Source organism: Malus domestica, chromosome 14, assembly GCF_042453785.1.
Source record: "Malus domestica chromosome 14, GDT2T_hap1".
NCBI lineage: Eukaryota > Viridiplantae > Streptophyta > Magnoliopsida > Rosales > Rosaceae > Malus > Malus domestica.
In genome coordinates, this window is record NC_091674.1 from 21,986,585 (window position 1) to 22,011,905 (window position 25,321).

Here is a 25,321-nt window from a genome sequence, read left to right on the forward strand (position 1 = left end):
GAATACATAAAATAAAAATGGTTTAATTTTCTCTCCCATCTTCCTTCCGTCCACCTCCTTATCCAAACCCAACCGCCATTATAACACTCTCCCAATAACCAAACCATAGAAGAGTTCCAATCTAAATTTAGAACACAATCTTCCTTTTCGAATGACTTCACACAATGACCTCTATCCTTGTAGCACCTTAGTCCATGCTGCTGCCTTGACAACTCAATCTCTAGTTCCCCACCACCTATAATTGAAACCCTCACCGCACATAGGTCAGAACTTTGTGGGCTACGAGTTGGGGATCAGCTGGGTTGTGGGGATTGGTAGATGGAGGTGGGAGGTAGGCTGGGGAGTTGGTCAAAGACTCAAAGTTGAAGGGGTGGACTACAAGAGTTGGTGAAGTGCGGGGGGGTCTATAGAAATTTTTGTTTTTAGTTTTATCTTTCCTATTTTTTTCTTCATATTTCTAATCCAGGTAGCACTGAATTATTTAAGTGTGGAGCCCATAACCTGCCACTCAAACGGAAAATCTAACAAAATTGACATCAGAGGACCAATGCTCCACATTTTATCAAGTTTAGGGACCAAATTTAATGGATTTTTAGTTCAGGGACTAAAACTACAATTCAACTGTAACACCTCGCCCCAAAAATATTTATTTTCGACAATAATTATCTGTGATAGGCCCAAAAATTTAAACTCTCATTTATTTAGCTGCCAATCTTCACAACACTTTAATTAAGTTCCTTAATTTCACACGATCTATAACCTTAATTCTCTTAACAAAGCATAATACAATTTATTTATCAATTTACTACCTTTACTGCACTTAAATAAATTTACGATCTAAGAATAATTCTCAACTAAAATAACATTCTCGATTATTTAAGGCTACATCTAACATTGTTAGACTGCCTGCGTACCCTTGAGCAGGATCAAGCCTCTCGTAGTTCACATACAATTCCCAATTCATTAACTTTAACATCTTAGTGACCAACAATCACAAATTTAGTCCAAACATTTTCATCACACCATATGAACATAAATTATGGATTCAAAACATCAAAATTAGCATGAAAAATGGCAGAGTTGGCCCACTGGCCAGGCGTCGCCACACGTGCCGCCGCGGGTGGCGGTCGGTCGCCCCGACTCACCGGAAAAATCAACTTTTTCCAAAAATTTCCAAATTTTACAGTTAAGTAGATCTTAATAAGTATAACAACTTTCATACCTGTGGCCAAAGCCAATTTGGCTGGGAAACACCTCAAATTGCCCACGAACCGTCGGAACCCTTATTTTTGGGTGTTCTTGATTCGGCTCCAAAACAACTCTGACACCCTAACCAAATCATGGGCTTTGTTCCTGGGTTTAAGGAGAGTGTTTTGGTAGTAGTAATTGGAAGAGTTAGCTTCATAATTGGTGAAACACCACCCAAACCGCCGCACCCTTCTTTGAGGGTTTTACATAAAATCGAACCCAAATTTAACGGTTGTAGAGAGAAATTAGGAGGGAGATCGAATGGAAAAATATGAGGGTCATTTTGGCACCTTTTTCGGCGTCAAAGGTGGCCAGAAATTCGAAAGGTGGCCGGGTCGGGTCACGGGTTGGGGGAAAACCCGGTTTCCCCATGCTTCTTTCTTTCTCTCCTTTCCCTCCTCCTTCTTTTCCCCCATTCGTTCCTTTTTTTCTCCTCCCCTCTGATTCGTCCATCTCCCTTCTTTTCTATCCTTTCCTTTTCATCTTAGCCACACACGTGGCATTACAATAATGGCTTCAGAAATATGGAGCCTTCTAATTATAGCCAAAACTACAAAAATGTCCTTAACTTTAAACGTTAATAACTCTTTCGTTATAACTCCGTTTCACGAATGGTTTACGCCTACGCGTTCATGAGATTGAGCTCTATCCAATATATAAATTGTGACCTCAAAAGGTCTACGGTTTTTAATTTATAAATTTCCAAACTTTAAACTTCGTAACTAGTTTAATTTTAAACTAAACTCAAGTGAATTAATATAAATTCTCAATTTTTTTCACATAATCATAATTTTGACATTCAATTCATATATTTATATATTTAAATTTTTCAGGGTATTACATTCACCCCCCATTAGAATAAATCTCGTCCCCGAGATTTAACCATCGAATAACGAAAAGGGATTTAGAACTAATCCCATCGTTCCATTTGTACGGGACAAAATCATAATGATTACTCATAGTCTCAGGTTTCAGGTCACATTTATTAACATAATAAATATAAAAAAATTTAGTCATTCCCATGGGCAAAATAAGAACTTACATCAAGCCACAATCCTCATAACTTAAAATAATTATCAAATTATTAGACCACATTTACTATTGGTTATATGGATACTAACTTAATAATCACAATCATTGGTGAACCATCCACCATCATTGGCTATACGTAACCGTAACCACGATTTTTCCTCAAAATTTCTAGCCACATTCGTTGGCAAAATAAATAGCCACCTCGAACCACAATTCTCATGACCTAAAATAACTACTCGCATCATAAATATAACATACACATCACTATTAAAACGATTATCACAAATTTCACCACCACATTCATTGGCAAAATAATATCAACCTTAAGGCATAAGTCTCGTTGGCTAGATAAATACCAAACATCAAACCACATCAACCATTTACATCCACTGCTAGGAAGTCCAACTACGAAAATATGCTCTAAAATGCTTAGAAGTAACATATGGTAGAAAAACCAAAGTTTAGAGCAGTAATAACTTTGATAATAACATGATGCACCCCATAGTTAAAAAATTCTTTCTTGGTCATAAGGACCACAGAGCAATTATCCTTTAATGAAACAATAACACAATTAATACATATACACCATTAAACAAAATTACCCATAGTAAATTTAAAAACTTTATCTTTTTCTTCCTTTCAATTTGTTCTCTTTTAAATTGCTTTCAAATATAGCCACCGCTCGTGTAAATTAGTGAGTTACACCTCCCACACTAATTACATTTCATCAACCAAATAAGAGAATTCACATATCACAACTCTAACGGTCAACAAAATTAACCCTTACGAATCACATTGCCACGAAAATATATGTTCTTAATCAGTTTTGTTCGCAATATCAAATCTAACAATAATATCTCATGACTATGATAACCAAACCAATCCAATCAAATTTGTAATTTACAAACCTTTCCCATCAATTATTTTCATCTAACGAAAAAAAAACTTAGCTGAAACAAATCATTTATATTAAATGAACTCAATTTCATTCCACAGGTTCATTCAAGTCCACCCATCAATCTAATTTTAATGGGCAAACTACAACCACATTTTATAATTCCATTTCCTTTCGATAAATTACTATAAACCATCACCACTTTCGTAACTATTAAAATTCTCAACCATGGTAATCCTTGGTTATAAGGTTTTAAAATCTCTATTCATAGTCATTATTAACTGAACAATGATTTCATCATTTTTTTCCCTTGATTCCAAATAGTGATTAGTAGACTGGAAAATATTGTAATATACCTGGCCAACACACATCACACTTTTTTTTTTTCACATATCCACGGGCCTTTTTGCCCAATTCACACATCCACGGCTTTTTTCGCCCAATTTCACATCCACGGGTCATTGTGCCCGATACACATCCATTGGGTCTTTGTGCCCATACAATATTTTTCACTAGCACAGGTATAATACAATTCTTCCCTCTACTTGTCACCATTCCACCATCATTTTAACACTCAATTCCATTCAAAGCATAATAATTTACAACATAAGCATTTCACATAATTTCCGTCATACTCATAGAACTTATGAAATAATGCAATATCAATATAATTTATAATTCACACCCACATCTCAATAATATTCTATAAAACATAACATAATGTCAATCTAATTCATTTCACTTCATGATGATTTTCAACATGTATGTATTTCACATACCAACAAGTCTCAAGAATAGTACATCTCATAGAAAATGACCATTTGCTCTGATACCATTTGTAACACCCCGCCCCGAAAATATTTATTTAGCTGCCCAAAAATTTAAACTCTCATTTATTTAGCTGCCAATCTTCACGACACTTTAATTAAGTTCCTTAATTCCACACGTTCTATAACCTTAATTCTCTTAACAAAGCATAATACAATTTATTTATCAATTTACTACCTTTACTGCACTTAAATAAATTTACGATCTAAGAATAATTCTCAACTAAAATAACATTCTCGATTATTTAAGGCTACATCTAACACTGTTAGACTGCCTACATACCCTTGAGCGGGATCAAGCCTCTCATAGTTCACATACAATTCCCAATTCATTAACTTTAACATCTTAGTGACCAACAATCACAAATTTAGTCCAAACATTTTCATCACAACATGTGAAGATAAATTATGGGTTCAAAACATCAAAATTAGCATGAAAAATGGCAGAGTCGGCCCACTGGCCAGGCGCCGCGACATGAGTCGCCGCGGGTGGCGGTCGGCCACCTCGACTCGCCGGAAAAATAAACTTTTTCCAAAAATTTCCAAATTTTACAGTTAAGTAGATCTTAATGAGTATAACAACTTTCATACCTGTGGCCAAAGCCAATTTGGCTGGGAAACACCTCAAATTGCCCACGAACCGTCGGAACCCTTATTTTTGGGTGTTCTTGATTCGGCTCCAAAACAACTCCGACGCCCTAACCAAATCATGGGCTTTGTTCCTGGGTTTAAGGAGAGTGTTTTGGTAGTAGTAATTGGAGGAGTTAGCTTCATAATTGGTGAAACACCACCCAAACCGCCACACCCTTCTTTGAGGGTTTTACATAAAATCAAACCCAAATTTAACGGTTTTAGAGAGAAATTAGGAGGGAGATCGAATGGAAATAACATGAGAGTCATTTTGGCACCTTTTCCGGCGTCAAAGGTGGCCGGAAATTCGAAAGGTGGCCAGGTCGGGTCACATGTTGGGGAAAAACCCGGTTTCCCCATACTTCTTTCTTTCTCTCTTTTCCCTCCTCCTTTTCCCCCATTCGTTCCTTTTTTTCCCCTCCGCTCTGATTCATCCATCTCCCTTCTTTTCTATCCTTTCCTTTTCATCTCAGCCACACACGTGGCATTACAATAATAGCTTCAGAAATCTGGAGCCTTCTAATTATAGCCAAAATTACAAAAATGTCCTTGACTTTAAACGTTAATAACTCTTTCGTTATAACTCCGTTTCACGAACGGTTTGCGCCTACGTGTTCGTGAGATCGAGCTCTATCCATAAATATATAAATTATGACCTCAAAAGGTCTACGGTTTTTAATTTATAAATTTCCAAAATTTAAACTTCGTAACTAGTTTAATTTTAAACTAAACTCAAGTGAATTAATATAAATTCTCAATTTTTTTCACATAATCATAATTTTGACATTCAATTCATATATTTATATATTTAAAATTTTCAGGGTATTACATCAACCATAGTTCAGGGATCATTCCTTCAATTCACTCGTAATTATACTATTACACCCTGTACTTTAAAATATTATATTTTATTCTTGAACCATGTGAAATGATCAAGATGTCCCTGGTTGGGTGTCTTAAGTAATTTTTGAACCTCAAGCTTAAATCTCAATCTCTCATATTTTCTTAGTTTTTAAATTGTTTTTGTACTCACAATTGTGTAGGCAAATACGGAAATAGAATTTGAATTACGAGAGTTAAGTTACAAAATTTAATTGATTGGGGGCTTGACCAAACAAATTTTGATCGAGAGCATTTTAGTAATTTCCAATAGAGAAAATTATTAAGTGGGATTAACTCACCCCGTCTCTTTCCCATTCCCTCATATCTATAACTCTCACTCTCTCTTTAACTCTCATTCTCTCTCTGCACTCTCTCTGTCACTGAGACGAACCATCACCACCTTCAACCTTTTTCCTTCAAATCAAACCTCAAACCTCCATATTCGTGACCTATGGAACACAAGGGAACTAGTGGCGGTCTTGCATGTACCATCGGAGCACCGTGAGGTGCTCTGCCATTGGATCCGAGAGCTTTGAGCTCTACTTCGAACCCAGGTGAGATTCTTGATTAAAAACCCTTAAATCCTTGAAATTTTCATGATTTTGCGATAATATGTGGTTCAAATTGAGCTTAAAATCGAGGGGTTTAACCCCTGCAATTCCTTATGTAATCTCCTAGCAAACTCCGTCGAGTTTGGGACTGGTGGTGCTCGAATCCAACTAGAACCAATCCTAGGTAAACATTTCTCTATCTGCATGTGGGTTTTAAGTTGGAAAACCCAAGGTTTTAACCATGCATGCTCTCTGTGCTTATTTCCAAAAGCCGGCGAAGGAACCCGACGAATTTCTATTGAATCCAGTGAAGATTCAACCCTCATTTTCCCTCAACCGAGTTTGGGTGAGTTTACTAATCCTTTGGAATGATCTTTAGTTAAGTTTATAGTTAAATTCCATCGAAATTGAGCTTGAAATTAAGCCTAGTCATGTTCTGGGATTTCTGCATGTTCTGGCGATGACATCGACGGGTCCATTAGAAAGAACAATACCTTAATTTATTGAGCTCTTCAAGGGTTCCAACTAAGTTCATATCATCGACATATACTACCACTATAGCAAATCTAGAATTTTATTTCTTAATGAACACACAAGAGCAAATGACATTGTTGGTATATCTTTCTTTGATCAAATACTCACTAAGACAATTATACCACATTTGTCTAGATTGTTTCAGCCCATATAATGATTGCCTTAATTTGATTGAGAGCATACCTTGTGGTTTGTTAGTCGTTTCATGCAACAGGCAACTTAAGTCCTTATAGGACCTTCATATATATGTCAGTATCTAATTCTCCATATAGATACTTGGTGATGACATCCATAAGTTGCATATCAAGCTTTTCTAAAAATTTCAGGAAAGTATGTCTCCTCATAATCAATTCCAAGTCTTAGTGAAAAACCTTGTGCAACGAGTCATGCTTTATATCTTGCAATCTCATTTTTCTCATTTCACTTTCTTGTGAATACCCATTTGTAACTCACGGGGTTTACACCAAGCGGGGTTTGGACTACTAGTCCAAAAATACTTCATCCTTCCAAGGAATTTAATTCTACATGGATTGAATCTTTCCACTTAGGCCAATCTTGTCTCTGTTTACATTCATCAACATAGCAGGGCTCAATATCATCGCTTAATATGATTTTAGTGGCTACTACGAATACGAACATGTTGTCGATCATAATTTCATTTTGATCCCACAATTCATTAATACATGCATAATTTATGGAGATTTCTTTGCTTTCATGTACTTCTGTCTCTTCAGGGACATATGTCTCATCAAGAACATTTTTTTTCTTCTGAAAGTACAGAATCATGAATTGTGGATTCGTTATTCATTTTCTTTTCCTAATTGATTTCATTTGGATTCAATTGTGCCCTCATCTTTTGCTTTCGAGGGGCTGAATCTTTTGAACCTGGGGGTCTACCACACTTCAGGCGTGCACCAGATGAATCATTTGCTGCCACTTTATTATCCAATAAGGACATCAATTCTTGCAGGCGCATTTGCAGCTGGTGTATGCGATTTTGTCACTTTCGTAGCATTATTAAATGCATCTGGCAATTTGATTATCAATACTTTGAAGATGAATGATCATTTTCACTTCATTTTCACATGGATTAAAATGAGATAAGGTGGGTACAACCCATGTTAGTTTTTGTCATTCTTCTGGAACGGTCTTTTCTCCCCTTAACGACGGGAAGGCTGTCTCATCAAAGTGACAATCCACAAAATGAGCTGTAAATATATCACCTGTCAAAGGTTCTAAATATTTAACGATAGATGGTGAATCAAAACCCACATAAATTCCAAATAAGCACTGAGATCTTATTTTAGGGCATTGTGGCGGTGTAATAGGCACATAAATAGCACAACCAAACTCATAAATGTGAAATGTTTGGCTGATGCACAAACATGAGTTGTACTGAGAAGTATTGGTGGTTGACTATAGGTCTCAATCGAACCAATGATGCAACATGTAAGATGGCATGTCCCAATGCCGAAACTGGCAATTTTGATTTCATGAGCAGAATGTGAGCTATTAATTGAAGTCGTTTGATAAATGTTTCTACTAGACCATTTTGAGTATGGACATGAAGAACATGGTGTTCAACATCAATGCCTAGTGTCATGCAGTAATCATCAAAGGTTTGAGACGTAAATTCACCAGCATTATCAAGTCAGATTGACTTAATAGGGTAATCTGGGAACTGTGCTCGCAACTTTATTATCTGAGCAAGAAGTCTCGTAAAAGCTAAATTTCGAGTAGACAAGAGTCAAACATGTAACACCTGTTATCTTAACGGGTCGTGTCGTGTCACACCTGTTATCTTAATGGGTCCTTAACATGTCGGGCGGGTCACTTTACCCAACGGGTAAAATGACTCGACCTGTTATGACCCGTTAAGAACAATATTTTTTTTCTTAAATTTGCACATACCACACATTGCCACATAAATATTACTTCAAAACATTAAAACATATTTGTCGTTTAAGTACTACATCTACACTCGAAAATAAGTGCCTAATAAAAAAATAATACATACACTACTAATCTATTACAAATATTAAATGTGCAAGGATATGCAAAATGAAAAAGTTTTTGTTTTCAAGGTTGTGAAGTCTTTCTCAAAAGTTTAAACCTCAATTTACAAAATCCTCGATTTACATCGATCATCATGAAATTGTATTGGAACTTTGGCTTGATCTCAACCAATCCAATGGTCATCAATTTTTAAATTTAATTTAATATATATATATATTATATAATTATTATAGTTTTTAGGGGTATAAAATTGTTAAATTAATATATATAATTATTATAATTTATTCATATTTTTATTAAGTATAACATAAGATTTTGTGATATCCACTAGTGTAAATATTTTAAATTGAAGATCGAATTCATTCTTTGTATTCATATAAGGTCAAGGAGTGTAGCTGTAAAAAAATCATCAAAATCGGAGTTAAAATAACTGTTAAGTCGTGATTTTTCGTTTTATAACCGTCGAAAAGTTTTGTCCCTTTACTTGATCTCTGAATGTTTGTTTTTTGTAATTTTTGGCGTATGCGATCTCGAAGTATATACAAACATGTTTGATGGTTAGATGGTTGAAGCTAGTTTCGTAGAATGCGTGTATCTCATCAAAACAATAGATTCACTAACACTTAAAAGTTTATTCATACTTTCATTAAGTATGACATAAGATTTTTTTGTATCCACTAGTGTAAATATTTTAAATTGAAGATCGAATTCAATCATTGTATTCATATAGGGTCAAGGAGTGCAGCTGTAAAAAATCATCAAAATCAGAGTTAAAATGACCGTTAAATCGTGATTTTTCTTTTTATAACTGTCGAAAAGTTTTGTTGCGTTCCTTGATCTTTGAATGTTTGTTTTTTGCAATTTTTGGCGTATACGATCTCGAAGTATATACAAACATGTTTGACGGTTGGATCATTGAAACTAGTTTCGTAGAATGAGTATCCCATCAAAACAATAGATTCACTAATACTTAAGAGTTTATTCATACTTTCATTAAGTATAACATAAGATTTTGTGGTATCCACTAGTGTAAATATTTTAAATTGAAGATCAAATTCATTCATTGTATTCATATAGGATTAAGGAGTGTAGCTATAAAAAATAATCAAAATCAGAGTTAAAATAACCGTTAAATCGTGATTTTTCGTTTTATAATCATCGAAATTTTTGTTTGGTTACTTGATCTCTGAATGTTTGTTTTTTTGCGATTTTTTGCTGATACGATCTTGAAGCATATACAAACAAGTTTAACGGTTGGATCGTTGAAATTAGTTTTGTATAATTCGTATCCCATCAAGTTCAATGGTGTGTGTGTATATATATATATATTTATTAAGTAGATTTAAATGTATTTATTTTGTACGTATAATTGATCGGTACATGAAGCAGTACATCACGTGTTATTATAAAAATAGTGAGATATGTCATATGTGTGATAAAAAGTTAATAACTTAAAAAAAATAAAATTTCTCACCACTTTTATTAATTTTCATTTTTCCCTCTCCTTTTTGTTTCCTTTTGAGCTTTTCTTATAATTTTCATTTTTCTCTCCCTTTTCTTTCTTCAAAGGGCAGCAGTCTACCCATTTTTCCCTCTTTTTTTTTGTTTCCTTTTCAGCTTTTTTTATAATTTTCATTTTCCCTCTCTTTTTCTTCAAAGGGTGCGGCATGAATGGAATGGAATTAAGGAATCAATGGATGCATATTAATTAATCATTATTATAGTTTTTATAAAATTTAATATATATATATATATAATTATTATAGTTAATTTAATATATATATATATATATATATATATATATTATAGTTTTTAGGGGTATAAAATTGTTAAATTAATATATATATATATATATAATTATTTTAGCATTTTTTTAGGGTTATAAAATTATAAAATTAATATTCTGCTTATCGTGTATCGTGTTACCCACGTGTATACCCGAATCAACCCGTTATCTTAACAGGTGCTTATCGGGTTACCCGATAACGACCCAATTCGTTATCGTGTCGACCCAAACATTTGTTAATTTCGTGTTGTGTCGTGTCGGGTTATCGGGTCAGGTCAGAAATTGCCAGGCCTAAGGGAGATGCATTAACCAAATCCATAAAATATCAAAATGATCTACAAGGTGGTTGAATAGGCCCACAAATATCCCCTTGAATTATTTGAAAAAATGATGAGGATTCATCATTAATCTTTAATTTTGATGGTCTAAATACCAACTTCCCATAAGAACAAGCCTTGCAAGGGTTATCATTTGATATAGCAATGTGTCTGCTCAATAATGGATGTCCATTAGAGTTGGTAATGATTCTATGCATTATGGTGAATACTGGAAAACCAGACGGTCATGCCAAGCATGTAATTTTTTGGATAATGAACTTTTGGTTCATAATAGTATGTGCTTCAATTGTCTTTATGTATTATGTATAATACAATGCACTCGATAAAATCATACAACTTCTCCAATGTACGCTTCTGGGTATCATTAGAGGTAATGCATAGATATTTCACATTTTCTGCACTTTTTGTTTCAATGTGGTATCTATTTAAACGTATGTCTTTAAAACTCAACAAATTTCGAGTAGATCGATTAGCATACAACACATTTTGTATGAACAATATTGTTCCATTTGGTAACATAATCTGAGCTTTTCTTGAGCCTTCAATTATATCTAATTGACCTGATATTGTTGTTACCTTTACTTTTGTAAGCATCAAGCTTGAGAAAATATTTTCGATCTCGAAGTATTGTATGTGTGGTTGCGCTGTTTGCAAGACAAATATCTCTGTCATTGCTTTTGTTTTGAGAATAACCATAGTTTTTATCCATTCTCTGAGTAAAGGAATCATAGTTAAAAGCAATTTATTCATAATAAAAGAAATTGAAATGTCACTTTTATTGAATTGAAATGCGAGCTTTAAACTACAAGTTCAGATAATAAGAGTACATCAAACAAAAATGATTCAATCGGACATATACACTTTATTCCATCTTTCCACAATGAAGTCTGAGACATCCATGATTCTTGCCTTTCTAGTTCCACTAGCCCCGCCTGTGACCTCGTCATCGTTTGTAATTTTTACCACGAGAGGATGTGATGTTCACTTCAAGGGAATCATCATTCATTTTTGGGAATGTCGCCGTCCAAAAGGTCTGGACTGATGATTTTTCATCAAGAGCTCATTATTTTGTTCAGCCACAAGGAGCATCGGTATCAGCTAGTTGTACTTAGTAAAGCCTCGCTCTCTATATTGCTGATGTACTCAGCAACCGACTTGAAATCCCGAATCCTTATGTGTGTCCATTCATAATGAGCCCTTGGGAGAATCACCGTTTTCTGGTGATTGTATCTATTTCTCAATTCCTTCCAAATGGCTAATGGATCTTCAATCGTTAGGTACTCGCTCTTCAATCCTTCATCAAAGTGGCGACGGATAAAGATCATGGCATTCACTCGATCTTGAGAAAATGCACTGTTTCCCTCTTTGATGGTTTTTCCAAGATTTTTTGCCTTCAGATGGGTCTTGTTATCCACTACCTAGGTAAGGTAGTTCTTCCCAGTAATATCCAGGGCAACAAAATCAAGTTTTGCCAAGTTCGCCATTTTTCTAAAAGAAAAATGAAATGTGTAAAAACTTGCAATAATATATATTATGGATGAATGTAGTGTTAAAACTTCTGGTTCTTACAATTTTTTTTTTTCATTTTGATGTTCAGACCAAAATGATAAGCACTCAAAATTTCAAGCTCGAGATTTACATAATTAATGAGGAAGACGATTGTACTATACCACTCTCATTGAAACAATATAGTGTAGGATGGACGATTATACCACACCACTCAAACAACAAGAAATTTAAATATGCAGAGCAGGGTGGGCGATTATAACGCACCACCTAAAATTGCTATAAAATTAAATCTGCAGTTCAAGATGAGTGATTGTACCGCACCATCTTTGATTGAAGTAAAATTAAAATAAATAAACACTGAGTCAGTAATTAAGAGTTATACCAAATAAGAAATAAAAAAAATATAAGTAATTGTTATATTGAGAACTAGGCTAAGGCATGGTGCTAGCAGATCTTGACGAAGGTACATCAAGTAGGTGAGGCAGGTGAGGAAGAAAAACAGTAAGATCCTTGGAGGAAGAATTTTTCGGCGAAGGGAAATGAGAGCTGGTTACGGTTAAAGAGTCGTGCTGATAACGTGTTATAAATAGGCAAAAGTTAAAGATATAACATTTGCTAGGGACAGAAGCGAAGTGGTTGCAATGTATCATATTGTTTAGTTTCGTAACTATAACACATAAGGATCGTAGGTAAAGAGAGGAAGAGAGAGATATTGATATTATTGCTTTCATTTCTTTTATTTGCGGTGTGTTGTGATCACATACGAAGTGCTCTTTATATAGAGCCACATCTGTAAAGAACCAAAAAAAAAAAAATGATTGCCTTTTTGAAAAACATCATATAACAACTATAACACTACTAGTCTCAAGTATTCCTCACATTTAGCTAAAGCACGTAAACATTCATTCCCACAATTTTTACAACAAACTATTGTATATTTGATCGACATTTTTAACCTTTAATTCATTTCGTTAAAAATGGTGACCGTTGCGTCCACCAACACCATGGAGTCTTGAGGAATTCAATTTCTCTCTTGTGGAGTTGGGCCTTTTACCTTCTCCTAGTTCCTCTCTCTCTCACTCTCTCTCTCTCTGGATATAAAAAAAGGGACTCGGAGTCTCAAACGAGTTCAAACAAAAAAAGGGACAAATCGTTGAAAAGGACGGTAAGAGATTTATCTGGATTCTCTCTCTCACCCTCTCAAAGTCCCCCCACCCCCAACTGCAATCCCTCCACACCTCCACCAACTACCAACTGCAATCCCTCCACACTTCCTTCGCCGTCCAGCGGCTGCTGCTGCTTCCTCACATTCTCTCTCCGACGCGATCTGGTTCGTCCAATTTCTCAGTCTTGCTCGATATTTGTATGTTTAATTTGTTGCTTGTGGGTTTTATTTAATTGCGGTATGGATTGAATTGGGTCGGATTCGAATTTGGGATCTTTGTTTGTTTCTAATTTAACTTGTTGATTGGTTAGCTTGTGTGAATCACCAGTCATGACGATTCCGGATTTGGGTTTCATGATGGAAAACGGAGCTAGTTGCTTACCCAACACGCCGGAGGAGGAGAAGCGGATCGTCGATGAATTGGCCCGAAAATCGGAGGCCAATGTCAAGGAAGGCAACTTGTTTTATGCTGTTTCCAATGGGTGTGTGCTCCTATTTCTTTGAATTTAATGCTAAAGGTTTTATCTTTGCATTGGCTGCCATCTTATTGCATGTTTGTGTTGCCTTTGTTTTGAATCTTTATTAAGAAGTGCTTTCGCATCGTAATTGTTTGGTTAATTCTGGGTTTTTAGCTTCTTCTGGGCTTTACGTGCTTTCTAAGCCAAAACTATACATTTATGCTATGCTTCTGCATTGGGCAATTGGGTATTTTGATTAAGTTTGTTTCTCTTCTTTTGTGTCAGTCATATGGTTGCTTTTTACATTGAGTATAAACTTTAGCTCAAGGAATTAAGTCTGTGAAATCGCAAAATCGCACCAAAAACATGAGGGAAGCGGTGTGCTGTGGTTCACCTAACTCACACCAAGTCCACATCGATTTGGATAGGTTTTTAACTGAAAGTGTTGCATTTACTTAGAAGGCTTGAGAGCCTTTTTTGAGAGTGAGAGTGAAGGTACTTGGAGGTAGTTACTATGAGAGGGGGAACCTTTTAAATAGGCTAAGGCTAGAACCGTTTTAACTTGTGGGCCTCCTTCATGGACCAAGGCTGGTGCAAATAGGCATGGAAAACCATACAAACAGGATTCCCCCAAGTCTCCCAAGCATTCATTAGGACCTGTTTGAAACTGCTTTCAGGATGGCTTAATCCACAATCTGAAAACCTGAGGTGTTTTGGGTATTGTTTGACATAAAAGCTTAAATAGTATTTATGTATTCTAAAAGTTCTTTTTAGTGTTCTAGAGGAGCACCTCCCATCTACTTTTACAGAAGCATTACTAAACGGGGTTTTAGTCTGTTGTTTTTAGAAAATTTGGTTGTGACATTGTTCAGTATGGCCAATATCTGGTTCAGTTTTTAGTAGGGTAAAATTTTCAGTACACTTTGTAGAACAAATTTAACATTACTTGCACTATAAACACCTATACTACTATCGGAGTAACACTACCTTGAAGACTTCTTGACTGTACTTTGGGGTTACTGGTGATTGTTTCAATAATAAAGATGCTTGCATGTTTGTAACTAGCTTCATTCTACTTTTTGTCCAGGTGGTACTCAAGCTGGAAGAGGTATGTTGAGCAAGGTGCTGGAGAACATCTATATGATGAGCAGGATTCTGTGTCTCATAATTTGGATATTTTCTCATCTAAAATTATAGCTAGGCCTGGACCTATTGATAATTCTGATATAGTTGTAAGTGAATCTGAGGGAAACGATTTACAGCTTCATAGAACACTGCTGGAAGACCTTGACTATGTCTTAGTTTCTCAAGAAGTTTGGGAAAAGCTGTTCGACTGGTAAGTAATTATTTCGCTCATCAAACCACTTTCACTTGCACAAACTTTCCGCTTCTGTTTTCTTTTTAAAATACACGGCATGTTTTTAATAGCAAAGCGCAATAGAAATTAGGTGCAAGGACACCTTTTTCATCTTTTGTTCTCCATATTTTTTTATAAAAAAATTATTCTTAAAGAATCAAATGTTATAGGTACAAAGGAGGCCCAGCATTACCAAGAAAGATGATTTCTCAGGGTGATCTTATCAAGAATCTGATGGTGGAGGTCTACCCATTATGTCTGAAGATTATCGATTCAAGAGACAACAGCCAGACAGTTATAAGGTTAAGCAAAAAGGTAAACTCATCTTCCTTTTGCTTTTCCTTCGTACACATACGTTTTGGAAATTCTTTAACTTGTAGAAAAGGATATGTAAGGGGAGGAGAAAAAAAAAGGGGGGGGGGTTGCCATCTAGAGTTGTATTTTCATTATTTTTATTTATCTGATGGTGTTGAATTCTTGGAAATATGTAAACTTATGGCTGTCGTGGTTGTGATGACTTTGACCATATGTATATAATGAAGGTTCAAACAAATTGAGTCTTTTGCAGGCTTCTGTACAGGAGCTTTACGAGAAGGTGTGCAGAATTAGAGGAATAGAGCAACAAAAGGTACATACATATAATTGTTGTTTCTCCACTTGCTGTCTTTTGGGAGTTTTCTACTTCAGTTAATTCACATTGGTTTTTGTTTCGTTCTTAATTTTTTTATCATAGGCTCGTATTTGGGACTACTTCAACATGGAGAAGAATTCATTGTTGGTGGTTTCAAACCAAACCCTAGAGCAGCTGAACTTGCAGATGGATCAAGAAGTGAGTGCTGTATTTATCATTCATTAGGATATTCTTTGTTACTTGAAATGAATGATTGCTTATCATAAATTATTACACAAAAGAACAAATAGAATGGGTATAGATTGACATGAGATATACTAAGTTGGTTTTATAGTCTACTTATTACTGATTAAGCTGCATTTTCAAGTAGAAATTTGCTGTGTGGTTGTGATTCATACACTTTCTTATTTCCAGCTTGGGGTTGGGAATTATGTGTATTAGCACTTTGCTTCGACTTCTAAATTCTTTCTGGAGGATCTTCAGATTTGTCAGTTGTGACGATTATTTTGATTCATCTCTAATGACTCTCTGGATACTTTTCCTGCAGATTCTTCTTGAGGTGCAAACTGATGCAAACTTTTCTTCTCAATTCTCCATGGATTCAACAGGAAATGAGTTAGCATTGGTACCCCTGGAACCCTCAAGGTCATCTATCACAATTGCAGGGGGTCCTTCCTTGTCAAATGGTCATTCAATGGATTATAAAAGTTTTAATTTGCACCAGGGAAGTGCCTTAAGCAGCTCAACGTCAACAGATACAGATGATAAATATTATGCTTATAATCCAATGAAAAAAGTAGATAGGGGAGGTTTGGCTGGATTGCAAAATCTTGGAAACACTTGTTTTATGAATAGTTCACTTCAGTGCTTAGTCCACACACCTCCGCTTGTTGAGTATTTCTTGCAAGATTACTCTGATGAGATCAACACTGACAATCCCTTAGGAATGCGTGTAAGTGGTTATCTTTTTCATATTTTCCTCACGCCTTCTCCATGTTGATGATATTGTTGAATATTCTCCTTTTTTTTCTTTAAAATCTGACATGTAGTAATTTTGCAGGGTGAGCTTGCTCTTGCCTTCGGTGAGTTGTTGAGAAAATTGTGGTCATCAGGACGAACGACAATTGCACCACGTGCTTTCAAGGGAAAACTTTCTCGATTTGCTCCCCAGTTTAGTGGCTATAATCAACATGATTCTCAAGTTAGTACTATTTTTTTTCTGAATGTCTTCTGTTTAAGGCTTTTCAATATAATAGTATGCTATTGTCTAATGTTGAATGTGCAATCTTGTTTCTTTTTAAAGCAAAAAGTCACTGATCTTGAAAAGCCACCAAGAGTGATTGTCTAGGGTATTTATAACAAGCTACATTTTATTGTATTTTTCTGAATGGTGATTTCTTTTTTCAGGAACTTCTTGCTTTCTTACTTGATGGACTACATGAAGATTTGAATCGTGTCAAGAATAAGCCATACATTGAAACAAAAGATTCAGATGGTCGTCCAGATGACGAAGTTGCAATTGAGTGTTGGAAAAATCACAGAGCCCGAAATGATTCATTGATTGTTGATGTTTGCCAAGTAAGAATTCTTTTTATCATACAATGTGTGCATATTGTGACTGCTAGACCTTAAATGTCCGCTCTTTTTCTCTCTTCAGTAATCCTATGTTTATTATGCTAATACATTTCAAACATTCTCAACTTTGGGAGTGTTTCAATTTGATTCTTTTGACCAATTTTGATCCATTTATATCGAAATGGACTTGCTCTTTTGTATTTAGCTGTCTTTTTTTTGTTTCAAGAGTAATTTTTGCTTCTATGTGTTGTTGGATGTTCCCTTTTTGTCATACAAGGAATCTCTTTCTTAATGTAGGAATTTTGGTTAAATGTACAAGGTTTTTCTTTTTGTTATTGACTCACATTCTGGTTTAACTAATGTCCAGGGTCAATATAAATCAACATTGGTATGTCCAGTTTGTAGCAAGGTTTCAATTACATTTGATCCCTTTATGTACTTATCATTGCCACTACCTTCAACTGTCACCCGGCCAATGACGGTGACTGTGCTTTATGGTGATGGGCGTGGTCTTCCAAGGCCATACACTGTAACCATGATAAAAGATCAATGCTGTAAGAATCTTATTGAGGCATTGGCTACCGCATGCTGCTTGAGGAGTGATGAAACCCTTCTGCTTGCTGAGGTAATATGGAGTTCACTGACAGTTCCTTTTGTTTTTTCTATAGCATCAAACCTTTTTGTTAGCTCGTAATGATTTGTTGGTTCATTTCACCATTCCCTCTGGTTTAACTTTTTGAGCTACAGATGTAGCCTATTATGTTATCAAATTTATGGTCTCATGAGGCGTTGGAAACTTCTCATCCCCATTCCCCAATTAACTACATGCACTATAGATTGAGGCTCCATGCATATGTTTCTCTGTCGACCACATGCAATATATTATATAGGGACTGCAAGTTGAAGGGGTGTTAACTTGATATATATTATCGTGGCACCTAACAACTTAAGTTTTTGGTAAAATATTAGTCTAACACTTCCATTTCAGGTATATGAACATCGAATTTATCGATATCTGGACAACCTTTCTGAACCATTGTCTTCAATTAAGAATGATGATCGGATTGTGGCCTATCGGTATTCTAAAGAAAAAGTAGCTTCCAGTACCAGACTTGAAATAATTCATCGACGGCAGGAAAAGTGAGTCTGCTTCCTTTATCTCTACCAGTTGAGTTTGCATGTTGGTAAACTTACAAATGTGAACTCTGTTTTGGCCCTGTACTTCTGAGGTTTAATTTATACGAGCAATGAATGCCAATTTCATTGAAAAATCTAAGGCCCATGGAATTGTTTTATATTTGTAAACCCTGTTAGATAGGTCATTAAGTATAATTGCTTAATCACCTAGGTTCTGCGTGTATCCATTGGATGGGCTCTTTTTCATTATTGTTTTTTCCTTTTTGGCTAAATTATTAACAAAAGTCATTGTCAATTTGCAGATGTGCATTAGATCCTCTGAAGGGTCAGAGAAAGCTTTTTGGAACACCTTTGGTTGCCTATCTAGGAGAAGACCAAATACGTGGTGTTGATGTTGATAGAGCAGTTTCTAGAATTCTGTCACCTTTGAAGAGAGTAGTTAAGCTTCATAGCACGAAAGAAAATGGATTAGTTTCAGAAGCCATTGCTGAACCATCAAACAACCACTTTTTGAGGCCCACGGAGAACATAGAACTAGGGGAAACATCAATTGGTGAGTTATCCTTCCAGCTATTTTTAGCTGATGAGAGGGGTATGACCTGCAAACCAATTGAAAAGTCTTCGTCCCTAAGTTCTGGTAAACTCGTAAAGATATTTGTGGACTGGACTGACCAAGAAAACGAAGTATATGATGCTAGCTATCTCATGGATCTACCTGAGGTATACAAGAATGTGTTCACAGCGAAGAAAACTAGGCAAGAAGCTATTTCCTTATTTACATGCTTGGAGGCATTTTTGAAGGAAGAACCTCTAGGTCCCGATGATATGTGGTATTGTACTTATACCCATTCTAATGGTTTCTGTATGGCATTATTTACGATTTTCAGGCAAGTAGGTATCATTCTTGACATATGTTCTTGACTTTTGCAATACAGGTACTGCCCTAAGTGCAAGGAACATAGACAAGCTACAAAGAAACTAGATTTGTGGATGTTGCCAGAGGTTCTTGTTTTTCACCTGAAACGGTTCTCATACAGCAGATACTCGAAGAATAAACTTGATACTCTGGTGACTTTTCCAATTCATAATCTTAATTTGAGTCAATATGTGAAAAGCAAGGATGGAAAAGCTCATCTGTATGAGCTATACGCCATTAGCAACCATTACGGCGGTCTAGGTGGTGGGCACTATACTGCATATGCAAAGGTAAGACAACTCTAGCGCATCTGACCATTTTTTATTTGAACGGTTTTTACACCGCATATCGGCCAAGTATTCACATTCTTCACTAGTTTTATCTTCTACCAAAAAAGTTCTCTAATCTATCGTGCACCATGCTTCTTTCAAACTATAAATTTGGCATATGCCGTTAAGACAAAATGGTTATCTGTTTGAGATCTAAGGTACTTTTACTCTCTCAATTTTGCAGTTGATTGATGAGAACAGATGGTACCATTTTGATGACAGTCATGTATCTCCAGTCAATGAAACTGATATCAAGACTTCGGCCGCCTATGTGTTATTTTATCGGAGAGTTAAAAGTGGACAGAACACCGGAGAGGCGGAGTCATCCGGGACTCATATGGAATCTTGAGTGCGGATCTAGTGCATCTTGCTATATTGCAGAGTTTTGAAGCTTCCCACCAAGTTAAGCCGACTTGGTGCAAGAATGGTTGAACATACAGATTGCACGACACGACACTGGGCGTGGACCAGAGCCTATTACAAGGGGACGGAGCTGCATGACATGGCTGTTGGCACTAAGAACTCCATCTCGTACAATATTTTTTTAAGAAAAATAGCCATTAACTTGTTGGGAAGGGTAGCAAATTATTTTCAGAACTTCCGTAAGATGTTCTTGTTATAACGTCTGCCATGATAGGGCAGTGTAATTGTAGACAGAAATTTTTTTGTACTGGAACACTTGTGTAATACGCTGAACGAAAGTTGAAAGAGCCTCGTGTTTTACTTATTCGTTGCACTCTCGATGCCCCTTGGACGTTGGCCCTTATTCCACTTTTCCCCCTCTATACTTTCAATCGATGCCTTGTCCCCCAGACGTCATTTTTGTCACGATTCTTGGTTAATTTCATGACATACACTGCACAAGTGCATATGCAAGATAACGATAGGGTGAATTCTTAGGGGTGCCAGTTTGATAATCATTTCGATTTCATTTCTTTTTTTTAGTACATCGATATTTTTACATTAAGGGGAGGGAGAGTTCAGCAAAGTCACATAATGAGCAGCCTAATTTGGTAACGAATTTGTCATCCACGAGATTCGAACTAAGACCTCTCACTTCCAAGTGAAGAGGAATACCACCAGACTGTAGTACTGAGTGACTTCGATTTCAGTTCTTGTTTTCACTGTTTTACTACTTTCTTGGGACCGTTTGATTCTATTTCATTTTCCGTTTATATATTTGAAAACCAAAATTTTGTTTGGTAAATTTTTCCATTTAAAAAAAAAATAATAACTGAGAACTACTTTCTTGAGTTTTCAAAATTTGACGTTGAATTTTCACCTTTTGGTTTTCAACTTTTATTTTAAAAAATAAAAAATAAACACTAAGAGTATTTAAGTTTACAGTTTTCAAAAAAATTAAAAACTAAAATATAAAAACGAGATAATCTAAAGTTTTCACTAGACCTGTAAACGGGTCGGGTTTATTGGGTTTGGGTCGGGTTGAACCCGACCCGTTAAGTTAACGGGTCACCCGAACCCAACCCGTTAAGCTAACGGGTCACCCGAACCCGACCCGTTTCATCCGTTAACACCCGTTAACAATTATTATTATTTTTTTTTATGCATAAAGTTTATTTTTTGTTATTAAGACTTTACTAAAATTACTAAAATATCCTCAACTAACGGGTGCTAACGGGTGTTAACGGGTCCTAACGGGTTGACCCAAAGTGACCCGTTATTGAACGGGTTGTTAACGGGTTCACCCGTTAGCGACCCGACCCGTTAAGCATCCACCCAAATACAAATATTAACGGGTTGGGTCGGGTCGGGTTAACGGATTGGGTCCAAAATGCCAGGCCTAGTTTTCACCTATGTTGCAATTGCCTCTGGCTTACAAATTTTTCCTTTTATTCTGTTAACTTTATTTAGCTGGAGGTATCTTTTCTTGTGGTTATTTTATCTCAAAGTATCGAAGTGGATTGTTTTTGTTTTTTCAATAAAGAAATTACTTAAAGTGAGAAACCTCACGAACAACCGCTGCCAGTCTACCTATACAATCAAACATAAGAGCAGGTATAGCCCTCGAAGGAAGGGTACAATTCTAAATATGCATATTAGAAAGGGATCAACCTACATTAGTCACAACATCAATCACAAAATTTACTTATCGATAAATATGCTTTCAAGTCACGCAATAAAAGAAGGATGCCAACTAATGAATGTCCGCAATCGTGTCTCGAATTCTCCAAAGGTCCAAAGGACACCACACCTTCCTTCCACATTATCTGTAACTAGCTTAGAGTCTCCCTCCACTGAAATTTTGGAAAAACTCCTCTACTTTGCAAGCTTAAGAGCATCTAAAAGCACTTCAGCCACCATTATAGTACCGTCCTTGTGGCCGTTAGTCCAAGTAAAAAGACCCTAGAAGCCGGAAGAGAGACTTAAGTTACCATTGGGAAGAAAACTAGCAAAATTGTCCTTATAAATTGTGTTTTTGTCTATCCCTTTTCCATTTAATATCCAAATGGATTATGAACCGTCAGATCATATGTTTTATTTTTTTCTTTTCTTATATTTTTTTTACTGCAAGAATATAGAATAGATGAGGTAAAATACAGTCCACACAGTAAAAAAAAAAAAAACTCCACGTACATCAGAAAGGTGATATGATTTACTGCAACAAATACAAAAGTGGGGTCCCCTCCCCTCTAGCCTCTGCCTTCTAAAACGATCCTAATCACCATCCCTCCCTAATCCACTAGAATTCTTAAGACACTGAATGTATATAAATAATAATTGTCCTGCAAAAGCCGAAAAGAGAGAAAAGTTAGGAAAAGACTTATTAAATAAGGTTTGGTACCAATTGAGTGCCACTTCGCCAACTAAAAAGATTAAAAGCCACCCACCACCATCATCACCGCATCATCACCTTCACTAAGTGAGCCCCACACTACCTCAAATAATCAAGACCTATTTGATGACCAGCAAGTAAATCTCACCTAATTGCATTCAAGGGTGTAGGGATCATTGGGAATTTTGCGTTACAAACGAATTTTATGAGCTACGCTAGCATCAATCGCTCGTCAACAAGTGCCAATTCTTGATCGTTAGTGTGCACGTAGAGTTTACAATGCATTAAGAGTTAGGAATCACTAATTTGTGTTGCAATCAAATTTGAAGTAGTACATTATAGTTAATCACTCATCATAAGTTTGAACGGTTTCTAACTGCGGATGCATATGAGGCTCACAATACAAGCCGTGGATGTGAAAGTGGTAATTACCAATGATGATGACAGTGGAGTAGAGTCATTAGCAAAAGGGTGAGTTAGTTTTACCTTTTTCCTAATTCCCAAGTAACCTCTTCTATTTTCTTTTCTTTTTTCTCTTTTCCACCGTCCATTTGAGCAACTTTAGATATTTTGCTCTCAGCTTTTGTCCAACCTCAAAGGACGTGTTTCATCACCAACGAGACCACTAGCCACGTCATCGGAATCCCACCAATTACATCCCATCTCTTCTGAAAACCAAAAATCCGAAATATTAAAAAAAAAAAAACTAATGAAAAAAGTTTTGAGTATTAACAATAAAGACAGGTAATGTGAATAATACTTTTTAGTGCAAAAATATAATTTTTCATTAGATTGAACAGTATCAAGAGCTTTTCATTAAAGTTCCCTATTAAAAAACATAACTCCGTTTTTATAACATGCCGGACGACGTCGTATTCACCGCCACGTCGCTATTAAATTGGCCTCAATCAAATTCAACGAGACCACCGTCCCCGGTAATTATAAAATCACTCCTACATCTTATCAACGAATGAACGACCACTAACGAATCGACACCTGTCCAGTTTACAACTATGACATTCTTCACAGTAAAAGGTGAAGTTGAAGGAACTTACCATGGCCGGGGCGGAGGAAATGGACAAGTATGGCGTGCCGGAAGAATCTGACGGTGACCCACCGTTACTAATCGGATTCACCTGTCCCTGGCCCGAACTCGAACCCGAACCCGAACTGGAACTGGAACTGGAGTTACCAAGGGATATGTTGCCCGCCGCGAGCTCGATTGGGTACGCGGGCGACCCGTCAGGTTTAAAAAGCCCGAAGTTCCTCTCTGAACTCGGGCCGGGTTTCATGTTCTCGTTGAATAGAGCGAAGACGTAGATGTTGAGATCCGACCCGGGCCTGAGCGGAGTTCCCTTCTTCTGGCAAATGAGCTTGATCAGATTCCCGTTGTACTTCTTCGCGTTCTCCGGCGTCGCTCCGGCCTCGTCCTCATCTCCCTTCGACGGCCACCCGGTCTCGGAGATGTGGACCGGGAGCTTCTTGAAACCGAGGGAGCCCAGGGCGGAGTACACGGCGTCGATCTGGGCGAAGAGCATGTTGTCGTAGCGGAGATTGGTGGCGGGATCAACGGAGCCGGAGTTCGGCTGGAAGAGGACATAGTCGAGCTGCACCTGCTTAGGGTTCGACTTGTAGGCGAAGTAAGGGTAGGCGTTGATCAGGAACGGCGATCCGGTTTTGGCGTGGAAATTGAGGATCGGAGTGATGCAGCTAGTCAGATCTCGGCGGAAAGCGCCGGCGGAGGGCGGAAACGAGGTCTCCAGAATGGAGAGGGAGTGGGCGGTGGTGACGGCGACTTGCTTGTCGAGGCCTAGACCAACGAGGGCGGTGTGGACGCTCTGCATTGCCGGAAGGAGGTTGTTGTTCAACGACGTGTCGTTGAGGGTGAGGACCTCGTTGCCGACGAAGATGCTTGTGATGTTGGTGGCGGGGAGGTGGGCCTGGACGTTGGACTTTACCCAGGATTGGGCCTGGGCCGGGTCCTGGACCTTGGAGAGGTAGCCGTTGGGGAGGCCCACTATGAACTCGACGCCGGTGTTGGCGAAGGCTTTGAGGACCTTGGGATCGGCGTCGTAAAGCTTGATCTTGGAGATGCCGATGGACTTCACCAGCGGAACGACGTCGTCCGGTAACGGTAAATTGTTGGCGATTTGGCCGTAGTTTATTCCCATTGAATTTACCGTTTCTGGAAAGATGAACCCTTTAAAAAAAAAAAAACAAAAACAGAGATAAAATGTTGTAAATTAGCTGACCAGAATTCAAAATTTTTAAAAAAGATTGGAACTTTGGAAGTAAATGGGAAAATTGGGAGCTGGGTTTACCTGAAATGATGAGAACTGACAGGAAAATTGCAGAGGGGTAGGGGAAGCTGGTGGTGGCCGCCATTTTTGGAGTACACTGCACAGCTTGGAGACTGAAAAGGGAAGAATGTAGCAGCTGCAGCAGCTCCAAATTGGGCAACAATGAGTAGAGAGAGAGAGAGAGAGAGAGAGAGAGAGAGAGAGGGAGGGAGAGGGGCAGCAGTGAGGGGAGAGAGAGAGGAGTGATATATAGAGCTGTGAGCTTTCACTCTCAGACACTCACTCTCGGAAATTCAGAAAAGAGCTGGGTACTGAATGGGCACAATGTCCAATGTAGACACGCAACTGTGAAGTTGAGAGAGAGAGAGAGAGAGAGAGAGAGAGAGAGAGAGAGAGATTAGGTTTCAGTTG

The 25,321-nt window shown here is 37.1% G+C and overlaps 2 protein-coding genes across 7 annotated transcripts; one reads left to right on the forward strand and one right to left on the reverse strand.

Moving 5' to 3' along the window:
- The first annotated feature begins 13,249 nt into the window (after positions 1-13,249).
- Positions 13,250-20,543, forward strand: LOC103454829 (ubiquitin carboxyl-terminal hydrolase 9-like). 2 transcript variants are annotated; one of them, XM_008394424.4, is made up of 14 exons: positions 13,250-13,578; positions 13,725-13,895; positions 14,959-15,207; positions 15,399-15,543; positions 15,797-15,856; positions 15,962-16,057; positions 16,407-16,811; positions 16,920-17,060; positions 17,267-17,437; positions 17,802-18,059; positions 18,423-18,574; positions 18,874-19,401; positions 19,507-19,777; positions 20,001-20,543. In XM_008394424.4, the coding sequence occupies exons 2-14, from the start codon at positions 13,744-13,746 to the stop codon at positions 20,163-20,165; spliced, it is 2,793 nt and encodes a 930-aa protein (XP_008392646.1). In that variant the 5' UTR covers positions 13,250-13,578; positions 13,725-13,743; the 3' UTR covers positions 20,166-20,543. The 2 variants fall into 2 exon arrangements, with proteins under 2 accessions (XP_008392646.1, XP_028948297.1); XM_029092464.2 differs by having other exon boundaries at positions 13,329-13,578; positions 13,742-13,895.
- Positions 20,544-21,835: 1,292 nt separating this feature from the next.
- LOC103454827 (glucan endo-1,3-beta-glucosidase 11-like) lies at positions 21,836-25,301 on the reverse strand. Of its 5 annotated transcripts, none has more exons than XR_011575490.1 (4): positions 24,932-25,301; positions 23,666-24,810; positions 23,097-23,275; positions 21,836-22,180 (listed from the first exon to the last, which is right to left on the reverse strand). XR_011575490.1 is itself a non-coding variant. In XM_008394422.4 (3 exons), exons 1-3 carry the CDS (start codon positions 24,993-24,995, stop codon positions 23,204-23,206), a joined length of 1,284 nt encoding a protein of 427 aa, XP_008392644.1. In that variant the 5' UTR covers positions 24,996-25,301; the 3' UTR covers positions 22,902-23,203. The 5 variants fall into 5 exon arrangements, 1 of the variants encoding a protein (XP_008392644.1); XR_532058.4 differs by having other exon boundaries at positions 21,836-22,560; XR_532057.4 differs by having other exon boundaries at positions 23,097-23,278.
- Positions 25,302-25,321: the final 20 nt, after the last annotated feature.

Excerpts from the sequence above, each read along its gene's own strand:
- LOC103454829 (XM_008394424.4), top strand. The coding sequence starts at position 13,744 with ATGACGATTCCGGATTTGGGTTTCATGATGGAAAACGGAGCTAGTTGC. Across the intron at positions 16,058-16,406 it reads ACTTGCAGATGGATCAAGAA|ATTCTTCTTGAGGTGCAAAC; the intron begins GTGAGTGCTGTA and ends CTTTTCCTGCAG. Across the intron at positions 18,060-18,422 it reads AAACCCTTCTGCTTGCTGAG|GTATATGAACATCGAATTTA; the intron begins GTAATATGGAGT and ends CTTCCATTTCAG.
- LOC103454827 (XM_008394422.4), bottom strand. The coding sequence starts at position 24,995 with ATGGCGGCCACCACCAGCTTCCCCTACCCCTCTGCAATTTTCCTGTCA. Across the intron at positions 24,811-24,931 it reads GTCAGTTCTCATCATTTCAG|GGTTCATCTTTCCAGAAACG; the intron begins GTAAACCCAGCT and ends TTTTTTTTAAAG. Across the intron at positions 23,279-23,665 it reads TTTCCTCCGCCCCGGCCATG|AAGAGATGGGATGTAATTGG; the intron begins GTAAGTTCCTTC and ends TTTGGTTTTCAG.